This window comes from Ochotona princeps, chromosome 4 (assembly GCF_030435755.1).
Source record: "Ochotona princeps isolate mOchPri1 chromosome 4, mOchPri1.hap1, whole genome shotgun sequence".
Classification (NCBI taxonomy): domain Eukaryota; kingdom Metazoa; phylum Chordata; class Mammalia; order Lagomorpha; family Ochotonidae; genus Ochotona; species Ochotona princeps.
Window position 1 is genome coordinate 81,100,170 of NC_080835.1, and position 22,413 is coordinate 81,122,582.

General features: G+C 40.2%; 1 protein-coding gene across 2 annotated transcripts in view; it reads right to left on the reverse strand.

The window, feature by feature from the left end:
• The window catches only part of ELMOD1 (ELMO domain containing 1), a 57,986-nt gene that overhangs the window by 29,352 nt on the left and 6,221 nt on the right, over window positions 1–22,413 (reverse strand). The window contains exons 2-3 of one of the 2 annotated variants that reach the window (XM_058662530.1): window positions 9,397–9,498; window positions 1,173–1,308 (exon numbers count right to left, since the gene is read on the reverse strand). Coding sequence is in view for 1 of the 2 variants with exons in the window: in XM_004585032.3 (XP_004585089.2) it covers window positions 9,397–9,413 (17 nt within the window). In the remaining variant the exon portion in view is untranslated. The remainder of the gene's footprint in view (window positions 1–1,172; window positions 1,309–9,396; window positions 9,499–22,413) is intronic. The other variant, XM_004585032.3, reaches the window with a different exon arrangement.

The window sequence follows — 22,413 nt, forward strand, 5'->3', positions numbered from 1 at the left end:
ATCCAATGCTGTCATTGCCAGGAGCTCTCTCCTTCAATTATTCGGCTCCCTCCAAGTCCACAAATCATAACATTTATGGAAAAACTGCTGACAGCCTAAAATAGATCAAAATGATTAAGTATTTTGAGAGAATATTAAATTAGGTTGCATGTTAATCACGAAAAGGAAGAAATGTGGAGAGAGGTTTGCACACAATCTTGAGTTCACCACTGGTTTATTACGGAAGGAAAGAAGAAGGCAAGAAGAAAGGAAGGGATGGATAGAGAGACGGGGGCAGGAGGGAGGAAGGCTAAGTCTGTTTCATTTCTGAACTCAAGGGCCTTTGGTCTCCCTGCAGCTTTTCCTACTTCAATGACCTTATATATGCCTCTCCAATGTACCAGTGGTATCCCATTTGCTTTCTCGTGAGCTGGTGCTAACACCAGTCTCTTTTCCACATCCTTGCCACATCTGAACCCTGGATCCAGGGGTTTAGAGCTCTGCTCCTTTTTTTTTTTTTCTAGCCTGAATCAGCACAGTTTAGTTTTTCCTGGGGGAAAAATCTGCTTTTTTTTTCTTTTATTTCTAGACTTATTTTTCTGGATTCTCAACTCACCCCTGCCAGGATCCATTAGGTTTTATAGGAACAACAATGAAACCCTCAAGACTAAGAAGAGAAGATACTGATCATCCCTCCTGTTTTTAATCATTTCACACAGGCTGCAGTTTTCCACTCATGTCTCCTTTTGAAACCCAGATTTTCCATAGTATTTTAAAAAAAGAAAAAAGTGAGTGAAATGTCCCTAGAAAATTGCCTTGCTGGGGCACCATGAGAACCTGACTCAGTAATAGGAACACACACATCCCCTTTCTAGTATTTTCTGGTACTGCCATTTACTAACTTGGTTGCATTTATGGTTGAGTTCACAGCAACGTTCTTCCTTAAAAAAAAAAAAAAAACAAAACAACAACTTTCATACCATTTATTATTTAACATTTGCTCTCTACCTTGAATGGGAATAACTATCCAATGTAAATTATTCAAAATGGATCATATCTCTGCTACCAAATCAAAGCGAGCTCCTGACGTGTGTCGCTTGTGTTTGGGGGGATTCATTGAGCAGGGAGGGGCCTCTGAAGCTAGAGATGCAGCTAAGACCATGTAGTCCTGCAGGGGAGGAAGGCACGGGTACCTGTGGTGCAACACTACTCCAGCATCTTAAATGTGTTACTTTGACGTCTTCTTTTGGAACAATTAGAGAAAAGTGGCTTATTTGGAACAGCTGCAATGAATGTGCTAATGAAAGTTAATTCTTGCTTGAAGAAATCCTGTAATAAACAAGAAGTACACTGTGGGTGAGAAAAGATATGCACAAAAATGATCACAGTTCTTGGTTCAAACCAGTTGCCCAAATGGAACAATTTTCACCTGAGGACTCATCAAGAAGAGCAAGCTGCTGATGCTTTGTAGCATTTCCTACCCTTTCGAAAGTGACATTTCTAAAGTTGTGGGTGCTCCATCAAAGTTCCTGATTAGGGATGCTGGCAACTAGGGAGAAATTAACTCACCAACAGGTGTTTGGACCAGAAAATGAGGCTATCTCTAAAATGAGCTTTCATTGAGCAAGACAGGCTGCATAGAACCCGATATGAACTGGAAATGTGGGATCACACAAAGAAGGCAACTATGAGCCTCTGGAAAAACAGAAGTATCTTCCTCCCACGAAGCAAAGGGAAGCCCTCAAGAATTGACCCTATGGCCAGAAAGTTGGGTGGGGGGAACCCTTTGGTTTTTCATTACTCTTTATCTAAGAGACAGTACTACTTTCTTGTAATACAAAAATTCAAGAGGTTGATGGCTATATGTCTGATATGGGATAGTGTTATTGAAATTTTACTGCTGTAGCAAAGGACATTTGTTTTTGCCTGCCAGGGAAACTTCACCTGAGGGTCTAGGCAGCAGTAACTGATTTCAGAGTAATTAAAATAATAAATTAATAGCTTATACCTTTCCTTTAAAAGAAATAAAGGTGGAACTGGCCTTGTGGCTCAGTGGCTTGAGCAGCCACTTGAAACACCAGTATCCCATATGGGTGCCAGTTTAAATCCCAGTTGCTCCAGTTCCAATCCAACGCCCATCTAATGAGCCTGGGAAAGCAACAAAAGACAGCCCCACTACTTGGGACCTACCCACCCACCCATGTGGGAGATGTGAACAGAATTGCAGGCTCCTCACTTGCACTTGGTCCACTTCTGCTTTTGTGGCCATTTGGGGAGAGAACCAGTGGATGGAAGATCTCACTCACTGTCTCTCCTTCTCTCCTTGGCTCTACCTTTCAAATAAATAAATAAATCTTTAAAAAATATAAAGGAAAGGCACAGGTTTATCTTAATTTATTAATAATATCAATTAAAATTGATGTTAAATTTTTAAAATCTAGGATCTGCCTGAATAAGCCTGCCTGCCTTCCTCCATTCCTTCCTTTCTCTCTCTTTTTTTAAGATCTACTTATTTTTATTGGAGAGTCAGAGTTAGAGAGAGAGAGAAAGAAGAACAGAGAAGGAAGGGAGGAAGAGATCTTCTATCTGCTGGTTCACTCTCCAGATGACCACAATGGCCAGCACTGAGCTGGTTTGAAGCCGAGAGCCAGCAGCTTCTTCCAGTCTCTCATGTGGGTGCAGTGGCCCAAGAACCTGGGCCATCCTCTGCTGTTTGCCCAGCATACTGGAAGGGAGCTGGATTAGAAATGGAACAGATGGGACTCAAACCAGGGCCGCTGTGGGATGCCAGGATCATGGTAGAGGCTTAATCTACTACACAGTGCCACAAAAAATTCTTCCCCCTCTCCTTTTTTTTTTCCTTTTTGGATAATAGTTTTATTGACCTATTTGTAGGGGGAAGTGGCAAATACATTATGCTTTAAAATTTTTATTTATATAAAGGGAACAAAGTTCATGTAATAAATTTAATATAATATAAATAGTTTTATGGAAGGTAGGAATGAAACAGAAAAAAAGGAATGAAAGGTTGGGAAGTATTATGTTCATATTATGTTGACATATAAAAGTATTTAAGTATAATCTTTAAATATGAACATTTTGGTAAATAAAATATTTGACAACAACAAAAATTAGAAAAAATATATAAATAAAGGAAAGTCACCAAAGTGACTAATATGTAATTAACATCCCTTATAAGCCTCCCATAGGGGATAAGGAATGAGCTAGTTTTTATAGATTCACTATGTAGTAGAATCTTAAAAAAAAAAATAAAGCACATCAGTCTAAAGGACATTCTTAGTATTACGAGTAAATTAATGCCTGTTAAGTTAAAGACCTGAAAAAGTAGAATACAAGAGATTTTAAATGAATTAGAGTATGGGAAATTAAAAAATGATAACTACAAGAGGGGTTACTTATTCTCTCAAGAAACTGAAAAAACACAAAATGAGACCCGCCTTGTTTTATATGGCAATGGAAACTCTGAACTTGGGCTGAGAACGTTATTGCACAACAAGTGCCATGACATCCTGTGCAGGAGGAAGTCACAGCCTAGTAAGGAAAATGACAATGGAAATAGAAAGATGAACCCCAGTGCGATAATTCCAGGAAAGGAAACATGCAGTGCGCAGGAGGCAGGGGACAGGAAGCACGTCGCTTCCCTGCGACTGCAAAGGAAAGCCACGTGCGCTCATCTTGGAAGGATGAAGATGGTGAAAATCAGCATGCTGGCTTACTCCAGAAAAACAACCGATCATTCCAGGAGCTGAGGAATGACAACCAGAGCAACACTTACTGAGTAGCCCTGGCTTTCATGCATCTTTCTCGTATTCTGTGGGAGGTGGCAAGGAGGTAGCCCTGCCAAACCGAAGGGGAAGCAAAGGGCACAAGAGCTGTATGTAGACGCTCTCTGACAGTCTCCCACGCAGCCTGGTGGCAATGGGCAGGCCCTGGGGAAGTCACCCACAAGAAATGGCCTGGAAAAACATTCAGGCTAACATACTTTAACAGGAGTGTGGAAACATCTGTTTGTCTGAATGCAGGGAACTAAATAACTTTAAATGTAAAAGTGTGTAGATATATGCGTATTTGTAGGCATATATACTGTGTGCATATACATATCATATATTTTATATGTGCACTCACCCTAAAGAGAGTGAACCATGGCTACAAGTACCAGTCTAAGGACAGTCTACAGAGAGGTATTAGGATGCACAGGTCGTAAGCCTTCCCCATTTCAGATCTTAGTTCTGTATCTTATAAGCTCAGTCAATGCCCTCCAGGCAATGCTAACCAAATTCTGGGGCCAGAGTTGTGGTGCAGCTGGGTAAAGCCACTGTTTCTGATGCCAGCACCCCACATCAGAGCACTGGTTCAAATCTTGGCTGATCCCTCGACAATCCACCTCCTTGCCAATGCAACTAGGAAGGCAGCTAAGGGGGCCTAGGTGCTTGGGAAATAGGGATATCATTCTTGGTTCCTGGCTTTACCCGGACCCAGACCTGGCTGTTGTGGTCATTCGGGAAGTGACCAAGAGATGGACGACCTCTCCCTTTACGTCTCCACCCTCTATAACTCTGTCTCTGTCCTCTCTGTGTCATGCTTCCTTTCAACTAAGTAAACACATTTAAAACAAAACAAAAAACTGGGAAAACCACATTTCCATGTGCCTGCCCTTCAAAAGCACTGAGAAGTGGTTGGGATTAAATGGAATGGAAAGTCTGATCTGACAGTCAGGGATGAAAATATTACTGTATTTCTTGGCTATTTTACTGCACACTTCCAAAGCTAAGAACTCTTTTCTGTTCATCCTAAATTGAGTCTGCATTCTACAAACCTAAACCACTCATGCTGTGGCACCTGGTCCTACTTTGCTCATAGCATCTTTTCTGCCTCTGCATCCTCTTTCCTTGTTTTAAAATATCAAAGTCCTACGCTTCCTTCTTGATCAACATCACCTCAGTGAGGTCTTCCCTGAATAATCCTTCACAAAGTCCACCTCCTTGTTTCTTAGTTTTCTACATATACGCTATAACTCCTTAGCAAGTACTGTGTTACTTTGGTACAGAGACTAACCCACATTTTCTTCTGTATACTCATAACGCCTTGCTTCAGTTATACAGTAAGGGCTAAAAAGATGCAGGAATAAGGAAAAACAGCTTTAAGATCAGATACCGTTGCACTCAAATATCTGCGGATTTTTGGGTAAGTTGCTTACCTATACTAAGCCTGCTTGTCATCCTCTGTAAAATGGCATATTAAAGCATGCTTAACTATAGTTTATATTAAGAGAAAACAAAAGGTGGTATAATAATAATCATAATCATAGTGATATATTAAGAGAAAAAAAGTGGTATAACACAAAAAGTGCTTGGGCCCCTGCACCTCGTGGAAGATCCAGATGGAATTCTAGGTGCTTGGCTTCTGCCTGGTCCACCTATGGCTACTGTGAATATCTGGGAGTGAACCACAGATGTAAGATCAGTCTATCTCACTGCCTTTCAAATTAAATAATTCTTCTAAAAAATAACAGCATAACTAGTATTGAGGTCAATAAATAAATCAGTGGGTCAAGTTCAACTGTGAATGACTAATTAGAACCAATCTACAGGGTGGTGGTTTGTGTCCCAGCTGCTCCAATTCCCATGCAGCTCCCTGCATGTACCCTGGGAAAACAGTAGAGGATGGACCAAAGCATTTGGACCCTGTACCCGTGGGAGACCTGGAAGAAGCTCCTGGCTCCTGACTCCAGATCAGCTCAGCTCTGGCCGTTTTGGTCACTTGGGGAGTGAATCGGCAGAAGAAAGATCTTACTGCCTCTCCTTCTCTATAAATCCAACTTTCCAATAAATGTAAATAAATCTTTTTTTTTAAGGCAATTTATAGACCTTTTTTCTCAAATTCTAAGACTTTCTTTACCTAATGATAATAGTAAAAGATTTTCCCTTAGTTTTAAGCCAGGATATAGGGCCAAGTCTGCTATTTGGGCACTGCTCAGTTTTCCTGCCTAAGTTGAGCTTGACATGTGTTGTCCTTTCCTGGCTGAGGAAGAAAAGCATGCGATGAAATCTATGGCCAAGAAACCGAGAGCCTGAGGCTGCAACAGGTGAGAGTAATCATTCATATGGGGTGCATTTTTAGAATTTTCCAAAAGTATAACAGTGTTCAAAACCTAAAGTATGGAATGGGATCGTGTGCTATGCCCCAGCATGGAAAAAGATTTCAGTACAATTTGGGTCTTTCTATGGTATACATAAACAAAATTTAAGTTAATAAAACACACACACACACACACACACACACACACACATTTATCTTACGTATTTGAAAGGTAATGTCACTAAAAGGGGAGAGAGGAAGTACAGGTATTCCATTCACTGGCTCACACCCCAGTCAGTCATAATTGCTGGGTCTTGGTAAGGCTGAAACCAGGAGCTTGTTCAAGGTCTCCCAGGTGGGTGCAGGGGCCCAAGGACTTGGACCATCCTCTGCTGTTTTTCCCAGACCATTAGCAAGCAGCTGCAGCACAAGCTGAGCAGCCAGGATTCCTGTATTCATATGGGATGCTGGCATCCCAGGTGATCACTCCACCCACTATGCCACAAACTAAAGACTCAACCTTTAGTTCTTTGAAGGCCTCAAAAAGCACTGCTTTTTTTTTTCCTAATCACATTTAGGTACATTTTCTTACCCACTTTATCCCTTGTTTTCTTTTCAAGAACAATGGCTATCATACTAAGCTTTTCTTAAAGTCTCAACTTAAAATACATTTTTAAACTGGGTGGACCAATCTAGTGACACTATACAGTACTAACAATGTAACGGCATTTATTTCTTGCATTTCCATGAAAAACTGTGAACACACATCAATTACTTTCCCATTTCTCTATGCTCTGAGGAGTTATACCATTAACGTATCAGATGGGAGTAGTGAGCTGGAACAGCTGGACACTTCTATAGTTTGAATGTTCCCACCCTCAAACTCATGCTGAAGTACAAGTTCACTGTGAGACCTAGGTGGAACCCTTAGGCGGTGACTATGTTATGAGTACTCTGACCTCACAATGGATTCATTCATTTATGAGTTTGTGACTTACTGGTTTGTTACTAAAGTCAGTTTTGCTCTGTCTCTTGCATTATTCCCTGCTTAATTATGTGAGGCCTTGAACCATCTCAAGACTCTTAGAAGTGTCACATCAGCAACAAGACCCTTAACAGATGTGGTCTTTTGATCTTGGACTTAGATTTGCCAGACTCAAGAAATCTGAGAATTTTTTTAAAAAACAGGTTTCCAGCCTCAGATATTATAATGACAGAAAACAGGCTAAGACAGGTATTATGTTTCTGAAGTATGGATTAAAAATCTATTTCCCACAATACAGTTTCATTTTTAAATTTTAAATTGAGACATAAAAATTGGGGGCCAGCATTCCATATCAGAGTGCTGGCTTGAGTTCTGGATGTTCTACTTATCATTTTGTTCCTTGCTTATGTGCCTGTGAAAGCGGTGGGAAAACAGCCCAAGTATTTGAATCCCTGACATTAACACTGGAGACCTGAATGGAGAGCCGACTGGAGTCCCTGGCTCCTGGCCTCAGCCTGACCCCAACATGGCTACTGTGACCATTTTTGAAACAGCAGTTGGAAATCAATCTCTCTCTCTTTCTGTCTTTGAAGTGAGTAAACAATTCTTTAAAATTTTTTTGTCAAGTTTTTGCTTGATATGTGTATGTCATTCTAGCTGTGGTTTGACATGATCATTACCAAATAATACTTATGAAAATATATGTGCCTAATTAAAAGAGGAAAATTTGTATGAGAACACACAACTGATAGGGTGTGCTGACCCCATTATCCCTGGTGCTCACCTTGAGCAAAATTATGGTGGTAGATTTTCACTGGACCAGTATTAGATTATCACACACCAATTAATTTTAAAATACCATATTATAATCGCTACTAAGCACCCGATTGCGCCTGTGTAATTTGACAATAAAACTAGCAGAAGCAATGGCTTCTATTTCTCCTAACATCATTGGTTTTGAGGCTGTTCAAATATTCTTAAAACCAATGAGATATGGAAGAACAAATTCAGTAAAACAAGGCTTGGCACAAATCTCACTACCACTGCTGCCCCTTTTACAAATGGAGCTCCGAGTATCTGTGCTTCATCTGCTGAAGATTTCTGTTAACATCATTTCTGTTAACATCATTTTTCAGCTAAAAGACAGCACATAGACATTCAGGAGGTACTCAAATGTACCAATTTGTTCATGAATATGTAAACAGATGCATTAATTACCATGGCAACCAAAACCAAATCAGGTCAAATCCTTGGCTGGCAAATGTCTTAGCGATTTTCCAAATCCTAGCATTTTACATGGCTGAGATAAATGAGCTGGAGAGTAGTTCACCCAAAAATACAAATGCTGATGTCTACATGCAGTTCATGGCAGGTGTGCAGTGACCTGAGAGGTTTTAGCTATTCCAACATCTAGGAAACAACAGTAGCTGCACCAGTGCCTGGTGAATCCTCCACAAACTGACTAGATGCTCTAGAAACAAGGATGGGCTCAAAACCAGGGTGAAAGAGAAACTCTTAAATCGCAGCTACCTAAAGGACCAATTATTTTTCTAGAAGAAGTCAAGGCAGTAGCCCCTTGAGTTATGAGATAAGCCAGAACAAAGGACAGGGTCGTGTAACTGAGGGAGGCTATTCCTGAGGGCAAGAACTAGTCTTCTGGACAATGCATTCAGTTTGCAAACATTCAGGATTGGATTAACTATATTTTGTCATATTTTTAATATAACACTTCTCTGGGAGTTTCATTAATACTAGAATGGGTAGCAATGAATACTCTTGAAAACAATTATAATTACAGGTTTCACCAAATGGCTTCCAGAACAAAAACAAGATCACAGCAAAAATATGACATACTCTGTCCAGCGCAATCTTCAAGGAATTCATAGTCAGTACAGATTTTAGAGACATCATTGAAACAGCAAGAATCTTAGAACACTCACTTTGACCAAAAAAGGAACATTTTAAAAGGTTTGTATAGATTGGTCTGCCAACTAAAATCTAAATTAAGAATTACTTATTTCAAGAAATACAACATAATTGTATTGATTGATTCATTGCCTGCTAACTCCTTAAACCTTCACTTGCAGGCCTATCATACCTTAGAGACAAGTCTTACAGATCCTTGCTTTTCCCCCATGGCCTCTTGTCTTCTAGCTCTTCTGCATCAACACACACATAGAGTTAGCCCAGAAACCTGGAGACCCAATTCTTAGCCAAATGAAATACCAACAGCTCTGCTCACATGATGGTAAACAGGTGCAGAAATGTTACCCTAATTGGCAAGGAAGTTTTCCCACATTAGAGAGCTCTACATGGGAGCCATAAATACTCACCGCAGGAAGTGCTTCATGGTGCCTATGGTGACAGTCCAGATGCTACACAAACTGTCCTGAAGTAACTGCTTCCAAATTTGCCTTTCTCAAAGTAAGTATAAGCTGTGGGAAGAAAGCAGATAATACTTGTTGTAAGGAAATTTGAAACCTCAAACCAAAAATGTGTGCTTATTAAGAAAACAATATTCTATGTACCCAGAACATTATGAACTGAGCACAAGCGGATGGCAATGATTACAGCTATGGTCTTACATTTAGAGTTAGACAATTAGTCTTTCATTTTAAGTCACTGGCAAGAGAAATCAGTAGTTTCATGGCAGTATCTTTAATAATAATTTTATTATCAGGGCTAGGGCAGGGCAAGGTAAGTCTTAAGGATTTTGAAGTATCCAGGAAGTTCTCAAGGCAAATAAAACAGGAGTATGTCAGATAAACACAGTAGCCAATTAAGGAGCTTCTAGCTGCCAAAACTGATCAATCTGAGTCATAAAAATGAAGTGGCATTGGATCATAACCTGAAGTACAACATAAATACCCATGCTAATATCCATTACTGAATAAACAAATAGATCAATAAAAAGGAATCTCTCATATAAATAATTGTTAAATAACAGATGTAAATATTTGCCCTCAAGAAGGTAGAATATTTATACATAGGCTGAACGTAGTGGCTTCCTAACTGTAGTATGGCAAGTGGGAAGGTTGGGGAAAGAGTAGAGCAACAAGAGAAGCATGACTTCAGCCAGATAATCAAGACTAAAATTGCCAATGAAAATTCATGGTGATTGCACAGGATCTTTTTTTTTTTAATTTATTCATTTTATTACAGCCAGATATACACAGAGGAGGAGAGACAGAGAGGAAGATCTTCCATCCGATGTTTCACTCCCCAAGTGAGCCGCAACGGGCTGATGCGCGCCGATCCGAAGCCGGGAACCAGGAACCTCTTCCAAGTCTCCCACGCGGGTGCAGTGTCCCAATGCACTGGGCCGTCCTCCACTGCTTTCCCAGGCCACAAGCAGGGAGCTGGATGGGAAGTGGAGCTGCCGGGATTAGAACCGGTGCCCATATGGGATCCTGGGGCTTTCAAGGCGAGGACTTTAGCCGCTAGGCCACGCCGCCGGGCCCAGGATCTTGATATGATATGAGGAGGATGGCACTTTGCCTCTGGGGTCTTCCTACAAAGATTTATAACCCCAGCCTCATCATGAGAAAAACATCAAACTTCAAGGGAAGATCATTCTATGAAAAATCTCATACTCAAAATTCTCAAGATCATAAAAATCAAGGAAAACTGAGAAACTGTCACAGCCAAGGAGCTGTGACTACCAAATACAATGTAGCATCCTAGATGAGCTCCTGGGACAGGAAAAGGACACTGGATGAAAGCTTAGGAAATCTGAAGACAGCCATGGGTGTTGGTGAATAACAAGGTACCAATAATGGTTCAGTAGCTGCGACAAATGCAAGAGCTCAACAATAAAGGAAATGGAATGCTAATGGCATGGGAGAACAAGGCAAGAAGACTAGGTAGGAAGAGATGAGCTGGAAGAGGTTCCTGGAAATTTCTGCTTCTTCTAACTCCCCCACCCCATCTGTCAATTCAGCTACCCCCTTTCCCATCAAGCATCTGTGTCTCACCCAACATTGGGAAGGAGAAAACATCTTTATGGCCACGAAGATGATAAGCTCCATGTGGAGACACTCTAAAACTCTCAAAAGACCTTACACACACTATGTGACTCAAGATTCTATCTCATTTGTGTATTCAACTAAGGCACCACTCAATACCTTATAAAAGTGACTGTGAGATGTGGAAATGGCCTATTTTGCCTTTTTGGCTCCTGGCTCTTGCTTTTGGGTCACTCTCTTTGCATGGGTAACTCTCTGGCTTACTCATGATGATCTCTGTGTGCAGTTGCTCACATTCATACAAGAATATATACTCACTCTTCCACTTTGAAATCCTGCCCTCACTTACATACTCTATTTATGTGACTGTTTTGAACCCCGTTCTCTGTGGAGGGCAAAAGCTTGTGATCCAAATTGAGAGACAAAGGGCTAATGTTGCGGCATAGCAGGGAAAGCTATAGTGTATCACTTTCTCCCCTGTTGCTCCACTTCTAATCCAGCAGACTGATGATGCATCTGGGAAAGCAGTGGAAGATGGTCCGAATGCTTGGGCCTCTGCACCTAACTGGGAGATCCTGAAGAACCTCCTGGCTCCTAGCTTTGGCCTGGTCCAACCCTTTCTGTTGCAGTCACTTGAGTGAACCAGTGTTTTCTTTCTCTCCTTCTGGAACTCTGCCTTTCAAATAAAACAAAATAAGTCTTAAAAAATTGAGGTGTATATTCCTGTAACATCAGAATAACGGAACTCTGTACTATCTTTGCATGCTATTTGTAAAGCTACAATCAGTCATTAGAATACACAGGTGCCTACTTGCTCTCTACAGTTTGTAATACAGATGCAGTGTACACAAGAGGGCATGGCTCTAACCTATAGATCCAGCATTCTCCAGGGACTGATTAGAGAGTATCATACAGACAGTATGACATGCAGAAATGGGTGATGTGACAGTTTATAAGACTATGCCTTTTCTTGATGTAGAGGTTGATTGAAGGGGGGTTCTTCTAGATAGCACCAGTAAAGCCCTGGAAGCAAAATTATACACAATATGTAGAGTGGAAAAGATGCACTATGACTTGTAAATTGGTGCTCAGTGAGAGGAAGAGATATAAATGATGATGCCAAGATACGGGAAAGCAAGTAAGGGTATGACACTGGAGGGCTTTGAAAGTGATGCTAGGGCCCAGTGGCGTGGCCTAGCGGCTAAAGTCATCACCTTGAATGCGCCAGGATCCCAGATGGGCTCCGGTTCTAATCCCAGCAGCTCCACTTCCCATCCAGCTCCCTGCTTGTGGCCTGGGAAAGCAGTCGAGGACGGCCCAAAGCCTTGGGATCCTGCACCCATGTGGGAGATCTGGAGGAAGTTCCTGCCTCCTGGCTCTGGAATGGCACAGAACCGGCCATTGCACTCACTTAGGGAGTGAATCATCGGATGGAAAATCTTTCTCTCTATTCCTCCTCTCTGTATATCTGCCTTTTAATAAAAATAAATAAATCTTTTAAAAAATGATAATAAAAGAAAAAGAAAGTGATGCTAAGGAAATAGAAATTGAGCCCATGAGCAAGAAGTCCTATGGAAAGCTCGCAAGCACAGGTGTGGTGAGAGTAGATGTTTAGCTTTAAAAATATACTCAGATTGCAGTCTAAAAAACAAATTTGCTGTGATAAGATTAGAGATGCTATTAGAAGCTTGCTACAATCATTTAGGCACAACTAATCATGGTAAGAAACAGCAAAGTGTGAAGGATTTGAGAGGTATTTAGAAGAGATGTATATATATATTTGGTATTTAGAAGATATATAAATATTAGGATATAGAATTTGGGGTTAGCAGATTAGGGGTTCTGGGTATACAAAAAGGTCTTTGGGGACATTCTGAGTTTTTAGGGTCAGATGGCAGAGTGGAGACAAGTAGATATGAAAGTCAGGAGAAAATCTGAGTTGAAGGCAAAGACTTGGGGTTCCTCACCATATGGATACTAAGTAAACAACATTGTTCATCAAAATAGTTATTGGTCATTAGGGTAACATTAAATATGAATTCTCATACTACTAACATATTAAAGAATGAGCTTCAGCTTAGAAAAAAAGGTTTTATCAAAAGTTTTTTAAAAAAATACCCCATAAATGATTTAATTTAAATTAACTAGATTACTGGCTTACCCTCCCCCAACTCCCAATTATTTATTTCATAATGATGTGGGGTAGGCAAACTGCTCTTTACATTGTGATTCCTGAATTTTTTCTTTGAAACAACTTCTTGAATCCTCATCTACCCAGTATTGTGTTGAGTAATACCACATGTTTAATATTGTAAATGAATCTTAGCATTTAAGGAGAAAATCATCCAAGATGGCTGTGAGTGTGCATTGTGGTTAAAAGCATGTTTTGGACACAGAGATTTCTGGTCAGATCTACTAACAGCTTAATGGTAGTCCTAGCAAGTTAATTAACCTCTCTAGGGCTAAGTAGAGGTGTTAGAGTAATTATAACTACATTCTGAGGTTATTCTAAATGAATAACGAATAAATGAACCAATGAAAAATAAAGTGTATGGTAGAACAGTGACAGGCATATATACATTTAGGGAGAGGTACTCATTGTTAGTGTCTTATTTTTATCATTCTTACTGTATTCTCATTTAAAGCAAAGATTATTTTCATCAAGTGAGGATGTGCTATGGAGGCTTCCATTCTGGCAAGTTGATGTGATCTCAACTGGGACGATGACAGTGGCATGGGAGAAAGCGGAAAAAAAAATACTTAGAAAGTAGAATTCACTGGACTTGCTGATTAGACAAGAAAAGTGAAGGAAAGACAAATAGCCATTAGTTGTAATTATTTGTTCTCCAAACAGGAAATAAAGATAACAATTAGATCTAATTATCTGTCCCCCAAAGAGGAAAAACACCCAAAATGGCTTTGGGCATTAGTAGATGCCTGTGCAAATGCCATTTAATTTGTCACTCACTTGGTATTCATTAAACAGTAAATGTTTTATATAGAAAAACCCTAGCTTAGTATGAATGTTAATGTCCTATTTATTGTTCATCAGGTAATATGTATGAAAAGAAATTGTAGTCAGCATGCCAGGCACATAAGAAACGTCTCGGGTGTTGGTTTCCCACAAGGAGTGCTGAGTTCATCTTCTCCTTTGGGCTAGTCCAGCTTTGCAACCAAATCAGCATTTCTTCAGCGCCTGGGCAAAGCCTCAGGAAGAGTCTCACCCCTGAGCTGCACAGAGCTCTAACAAAGAGATGATCACAATCGACTTCTCAAGAATTTTTACATGTAATTTATTTGCTTGGTTTATGTCTGGTTCTCTTTTGAAAATATAATATATATAGACATAAGCTTGCTCTGTGTTTAATTCAGATTTACTGGAACATGCCTTACTTACACAAAAGTTCACCCTCAAGGGCCTGGCGCGGTGGCCTAACTGCTAAAAGTCCTCGCCTTGAATGCCCCAGGATCCCATATGGGCGCCAGTTCTAATCTCGGCAGCTCCACTTCCCATCCAGCTCCCTGCTTGTGGCCTGGGAAAGCAGTCGAGGATGGCCCAAAGCCTTGGGATCCTGTACCCGCGTGGGAGACCTAGAAGTTCCTGCCTCCTGGCTCCAGAACAGTGCATCACTGGCTGTTGCGCTCACTTGGGGAGTGAATCATCGGATGGAAGATCTTCCTCTCTGTTTCTCCTCTTCTCTGTGTATCTGACCTTGTAATAAAAATAAATAAATCTTTATTTTTAAAAAACGTTCACCCTGTTTTGTTCAGACATGAAGTTAGTGCCCCCTGCTTCACAGGAATTAAGAGCACAAAAGCCACTTGGTGCACTATCCCTTCCTGATGCATTCCTCTGTTGTCAGCCTAGGGTGGGTGTCAGAATTATCTGCTGAAGGAGGTATTAATTTGGTCTCGTGGTTGGGGCTGTGCTTGGGATGTATACATCCTGCTCTGGATCCACTCTCTGTGATGGCCCAAGTGGCTAGGTCCCCCATCAACCACATGGGAAATCCAGATTAAACTAACAGTCCAGGTTGCTGTGAGCATCTGGGGAGTGAACTAATGGATAGAGTTCAATTTGTGTGCTTCAGACTAAAATGATTACCTGCTGTCTTTTAAGTAATATTTTAAATGTGGTTTAATAGTATGTCTAACAACACACTGTCTTTTAAGTCATCTGTTTCCTGTTTCCTTGTATACCTCTGACAGAGACAATACCTGGCACTCCGACTGCTCAGTATGTAATGGTTGGAATATGCTTTGCACCCTGACAGATAAATGCATTTCTTTAACAGCATTATTCAACCACAGTATTAAGGAAACAAACTGCGAATGTCCCACTTGGGGAAAAGATCTGCAATTTTTTTTTTCTTAAGCCAAAAGGTGACGATTATTATACAGGGTTTCCTAACCCCATCATCAGATCTGTAGTAATTTTTCTGCGTAGGTAGAGAGTTTGCCCTGAACACATCCAAAAGAAAGATCAAATGATTGTAGTTGCTGAATCCAACCCCCCCCCCTGGAGATCAATGGACACTTCAGAGTGTCCATGCGGTGATCTGCCTTTTCTATGCTTTGCCCAGCTGGGAGGAAAGGGGCAGGATGAGTGGTCTGCTGCTTCTGGAAACTCCTCCTCTTACCAGGCATCAAGGAACTGCTCAGCTTCCCTTGAGCAAGAAGCCCCCTGGGGCACTTTGAACAGAACCTCTGGGCAACCCTACCTCTTAGAAGTCCAGTTGCCTACTGTACATCTCAGGAAAAGAACTGCAGAGAAGAGAACTCCTTTCTTTAAAATTTTAATTCCCACATGATATTTTAAAAGTTTCCGTATAGTCCTTCAAATTTTGACTACATCAATGAAAGACAATTCACAAGTAAATGATGTTTCATTCTTACAACTTGCCTAATTTAGGATTTTCCAAATTTTTTAAAGTACTTAGAACACATTCAAAACTATAGCTTAATTTTTCAAATCAAGTATCAGTCTAATATTTTGTGAAACTAATAACAGCTATTCTTTACTACATGTAAAGTGTTTACTACATGCAGACAAAATTCAACAGGCTTTATAGAATAATTCTGTTCATCTGAGTCAGTTTTTGAAGTGAATATTATCTCTATTTTGCAGCTGCAGAAACCGACACACAAAGAAGGGAAGGAAGCTTCCAAGGTCTTACAGTTACTACATGGTGTAGCTGAAGCTCAAACCCTTGCAGCCAGGAACCTGAGGTAGTTTGTCCATCAGTCCCCTGCACTACTTCTGGAATCTGTCTAGGCAGAAATCTGCACTGATATAAGTGAAAAGAATGCAGAATGTATTCAGTGTAAACACTAGAGCTGGGGATAATCAAGTCCTGGATCTACACCAGCTTCACAGTGGGCCTTGGCAGCTGCCTCAACAACACTTTGCCACTGCACCACGTGGCCTGGTCTAACAGCACATTCCCATGGCACTTCTAGAGTGTAGGGAATCTCAATGGAGACATCCTTCCAGCAGCCTTGCCTGGGCAGGCCCATGAGGATAGGAAGAGAACAATATTGAAAAAGTCTCCTTCCGAAGCAATGAAAGAATCAAATTATGCATTTCACCTCACATGTGCTACCTGATACATCATATTAGAGGCGTAATGCTTGTGCATAATGACCTCCCTAAAGCCACATTCTAGAACTTTTCTTTCCTCCTCTGGTAATGAGTTTGAAAGTGTGCTGCTGGAACTTAATAAAATGGCATCCTAGAAGGATTTTTTTTCACCTCCTTCTTTAGGAATAAAGCACTCATCCAGAGTTTATTTTTGTGATTTATAGCAATGGAGGTCCATGCCAGCTACAGAATTTCAGGGCTGCCTGCAAGTGTATGTGTGATCTGCTTAAAGGCAGCATGATGCCCTGGTTCACTGGGGTCGCCTACCACTTAGGTACTCTTCCTGGGGAGGCAGCAAGCGTGGGGAAACCAGGAATGATGAAAGTTGTCTCTAATTTGCCCAAAAAAAAAAAAAGATACATCTATTTCAAAATATATTAATCTATTTTAAGGCATTTTAAATGTTTGTTTTCATCAGAGCTGTTTATTCCAGGCAGAGCAACAGAGGCATACACATAGAACAGCCTAGGGTAGAGATGGTATCTGGCCAGCTTACTCCTCCAGTGCTCACAGCAGCAGGGATGGGCCAGACCATGACTGGGACCCATGACCCACACCCTCTCCTACAATGACCATCAGGGTCGCTCCAGAGCACCCCCCCAAAAAAAAATTTAGAATAGATAGAGAACAACAAGAAAAGGTTAGAACCAGACAGGAAATGGTCAGCGTGGACTCACATATGCCTTACTAGGTAGGACACAAAGATAAGTTAACTCCCCACTAAGGCATTGATGATTTCTCTGCACACCCCTCCTAAAATTGTTCTGCACCTCAACTGTGGACATATGCCTTGTTGACAACAGCAATTGTTGACAACAGCAACTGAATTGCTGTTTCTCCACTCAAAGCCTTAGAATACTATGTTTTAAGTGATGAGTATTATTTTGATAGGAGCAAACACTTAAAATTCAAAAAGATGCCATAAGAAGGTGATCATTTGATACAGCAGTGAATACACATCCCATGTCAGAGTGCCTGGGTTCAATTCCTGGCTCTGCTTCAGAGTTCAGCTTCTGCCAACGCACATCCAGGGTCAAGTGCTTGGTCCCTGACACTCACATGGGAGACCAGATGGAGTTCTGTGTTCTTGGCATTGGTCTGGCCCAGTTCTGGCTGTTCTAGGCATTTGGGGTGTGAACTAGAGGAAGCAGAAGTTGGAAAATATCTGTCCTTCCTCCCTGCCTTCCAAATATACAATTGAAAGTAAACAAAAGTTAAAACGATGTCACAGGGAAGTACCTCCAGCACAGGCAGAAGCCCTGGTCACCTCTTAAGAATCAGTGTCATTTAACTCTGAGTTAAACCATGTTTTGAAAAAGAAACAGGGCAAGTGTTGTGCCGTTGCTCGTAAAGCCGTCACCTGGGAGGCCAGCCTTCAATGCATGTGCTAGCTGAGTCCCTGCTGCTCCAATTCCAGTCCAGCTCCCTGCTAACTGCCTTGGAAAAGCAGTGGAGGGCACAGTTATTTGGGTCACTATCACCCATGTGGAAGACCAGACAGGTTTCAGTGTGATGAATGTTCATTCGCTAACAGAACATCCAAGTTATTTGATACAATAATTGTGAAATCTTCTTTTCTGGACCAAAATAATAAAGGGCAAGATTTGGCTTTAGTGAAGTCTCAGTTGGAAATGGCAAGAAATTTTTTACACAAATCCTGGACTACAGAATATATTCCCAAAAAAGGAGAAGGCACACGTTTAGTGGTTATAATACTAGTTCCCCATATTGGAGTATCTGGGTTGAAGTCCTGGCTCTGCAACTAATTCTAGCTTCTTATTAATGCAGAAGGCAGTGGTAAGGGCTCAAGCAATTGGCTTTCTGCTCCCAGGCAGGAGATCTGGCTTTCATGTGTAGTTCAGCTCCTGGGTTGTAGCCCAGGTCTAGCACCAGCCATTACAGACATGTGTGAGTGAATGAGCAGATAGGAACTCTGCCTGCCTGTTTCTGTCTCTGTCCTTTGAATGATAATAATAACAAGAGAGAAAGCTGCAAAAAAAAATCCGGATGGATATTATTGCAGAGCTAAGATCTGTCAGCATCACCCAACTTTCAGGAAAAACAATCAGTGGATATCAAAGTGACCTCAATTTAGGTTTCTTTTTCAAAACCTCTAAAGACAAAATCAATTTAAAACTGAAGTTACATGAATAAAACTTCTGTATAGAAAAAAAAACAATTGCCACAAATTAGTTTGCCACAAATTACAACGATGCTGTAATTATGTACTTTTATAAAGTCATTATATTTTAGAGATAAATTTTAAAATGTATACCAATGAAAAATATGGTGTGTCCAGGATTTACTTTTAACAACAAAAACAAACAATGACGGAGTGCAGGGTTAGAGGGCAAACATCACTGATCATAAGTTGGCGATTTTTTAACACTGGAGAGGTTGCTTACTTTTGTATATATATAAAATTTTCCAAAAACAATTTAAAATGGCGCCATTCACAACATTCAAAATCACTGCAAAGCATACTTGGAAATTTTTTATAACCAAATAAAGCTATGATGATTAGGACCTCCATTTGTAACAGAAGTTAGAGGTAAATTCTAACAACTTTGGGGTACTACAAAACAACAGTGAAAAGAAATTTGACATTTAACCCATATTTTTTTCTGAACTGACTTAGTTCATTTTGAATCCTCTAGTGTATAACTCCTAATTAACTGTTAAGAATGATTGTTTTAGAATAATTATTTCATGAGTTTTTTCTTAGTGGTGCAAAATATAAAGGTGTACAACAATGACATCTTAGATTCAGTGGAACGTGGCATGTGAGTCGAGCAGTAAAAAGAGCAATTAAAACATGCCATACTCTAACAATTCTTCCTAATTTCAGAAATGATAAAATGTAGGAAAAAGTGGCCCATGAAACTGATGAATATGGCATTTATTTTCCTGAAAAGTATTCTTTCTTATCCCAACTCTTCATCATTACACTAAAGCAATCTCTAAAATCAGTTAATCCATAGAATTTTATCTACCTCCACTTTAGGTTTGTCAATGTTGAATCCCTATTTCCTCTCACTTGTTTCTATGGCACTAGTTTGAATACACATGTCTTTCCTTCTGTCCAATGACAAGTGAGAAATCTTGTCCATAAATACTCAGAACGGATAATATTCAGAATGTGGTTTGTTCATAGGTCACAGTGACATGGATACACATACATAAACACAGATATATACCTGTACCAATCAGTGCTTATGTTTGAAAGACATCAAAACCAGCTCTGTTTCCTGAGGCAGAAATGGAATTTATTTTGAAAGCAACTCATGTACCCTCTTGTCAGGCTACAGAACTAGGATGGAGGCTCGATCACTGAAAATAATGCTTAATGACCACACATAACCAGCCGAGTAAAAACACTGCTACTGCCACCACCAGGTCCAGACTGGAACCCACCCCTCTGACCTTCCAGCCCTTGGTTAAGGGGAAGTGTCGGTTGTGACATTTGCCACTGGGGCAGAGTGTGGGTTAGTGGTACAAGCAAGGGAAGCATCTGGTGCTTTCAGCACCTTCAGGGACAATGAGCACTGTTTCATCATGGATGAGGACCCTGCTGCTTAACCTTAAAGGTCACCTTGACCAAGCCGAGGGGTGCTCAGATGAACAATCATTTCTGGGTGTACTTGCAGCTGTGTCTCAGGATGAGATGCACATTTGAATTGGTGGGCTCAGTAGACTACGCTTCCCAGTGCAGGGGAGCAACATCTAATCTAATAGGAATACACCAAAGGGCTAAAAGGAAGGGAAAATTCACCCTTTTTTGCTTCCCGCCTGCTTGCTGAGCTGAGACATTCATTTTCTTGTCCTTTAGACTGGAGTTGTACCGCCAGCTTCAGTGGGTCAATAGTGTGCAGACAGCTGATTTGGGACTTGTCAGTCTCTACAACTGAGTTAGCCAATTGTTCATAACAAATCTCTTTACAAACACACAGACGCATGTGTGCACACACACACATCTCCTACAGTTCTGTTTTGGTTTCCCTGGGAAACCTTAACTAATGCAACCTCCAGTATACAAATGGATCTCATAGGGCAGTGTCTAAAGGAAATGAGAAGTGTTTCCTTGATGAATAAATATTGTTGAAAGACCAAATACAATACAGAATAATGACAACACACATATGCACTCAGAGTGAACAAATGTTCACCTTTCTTCTTTGTTTTAAATCTTGGACACACACTGATTTTCTGGCTACTCAAAGGATGTATTAATCACTTTGAGCTAAGAATTTCATATGTGCTGTTAGATAATTAAAGAATAACTAGAAATGCCCCCCTTTAACCAAGTGGTAGTCACAGACTAGATACATTTATTGTATTATAATTGACTACTTGCCTAGGAAATGATTATTCAGTGGGAAAGGATAAGTTATATAATCATCATGAAGTACGTAAATGATGCACAGGAATACCTCAGTTACGTTACTAAACTGAATTGGGCATTGGTAGATTCTTGCATAAGTGATTGGGAGCTCAAGTTCCACTGCATGATTAGATTTAGGAGGGGGCTCTTCAGGTCAGACGAGTCTCTGTTATGCCCAGTCAGGTCATTCTCCTTTATTATGCCCCTGACAAGCAGCTTCAAATGCATCACTTCCAGTACGGTGGAGTTTTCGCTCTTAACTTTCCTTCATCAAGACTCTATTCATCTATCAATCCAACCAAGTATAGCATCAATTTCTTTTGTACTCTTCACCAAGATCCAAATGAGCTAGAACTATTCTTCACAACTCAAGTGTTGGTAAACTAACATTTTCATGTCCCTGGCATCTGATTTTAGAGCCTTAATATATGATATAATCTTAGTTTCAGTCCTCTCTCTAGAGTAGGCCAACAGAAACCATCTTCCACAGCTTCTACATCCATGAATATGCTTTGGATACAGTTATTTAGCCATAAGACCACATCCTAGACTGTATCTCACCCACAAAGATTGCCCAAGAGCCTGGTTGTCAGATGAGTCCCAGAAGGATTGTGTATACGTAAAAATTTAATGAGACCGATTTCTTTTAAATACTCTGAGTTATCTATGATTTAAAGGAAAAAAAAAAAGAGAAATTGTTGGCATAGCATAGAACTGTTTTGTGAATAAAAATCATGATCCATCTGTTTTGAAAGTTTTGACTTTCATATATTAGGTTCCTACATCGGGCTACATATATATGATACATGAAACAGAATATAAAAGCTAAAATTATATGTTAGGCATTTTAATAGAGATATTTTAACTAACGAAACTGACTAGTTTTTGCCATCTTGAGAGAATGCATGATTAATTTTCTCAACTAATTGCAACTTTTTACATGTTTTGCCAATTTAAATGGATTCTAAGGCCAAAGATAACTGATAATAAAATGTAAATATTTTAATGACTATAGAATCCTTATAAAATCTTGCTTCCAAATTCTAAAGAGTAGAATATTCCTATTTCTCTGTAAAGAAAAAAGCAGAAATGTGTTTGTGTGGTAACCCATTCCAGAAATTCATTCACACTTTAACTATTCATAATGGCAACTGGCGAAGTACAAAAGATTTAGGGAACAGAATTTATGATCCCATTAATGATGTCTGTTAAACCAAAAGAGAGCTCTGGGATAAATAAATTATTAATTTTACCATGAATGAAACCCTCAAAACATACTGCAGCTTTTCATCAACTGCTTGCACAAGAAAATCGGAAGGCATGTTTCAGCGGCTGAAATAAGCTCTTATACCAAGTATTCTAA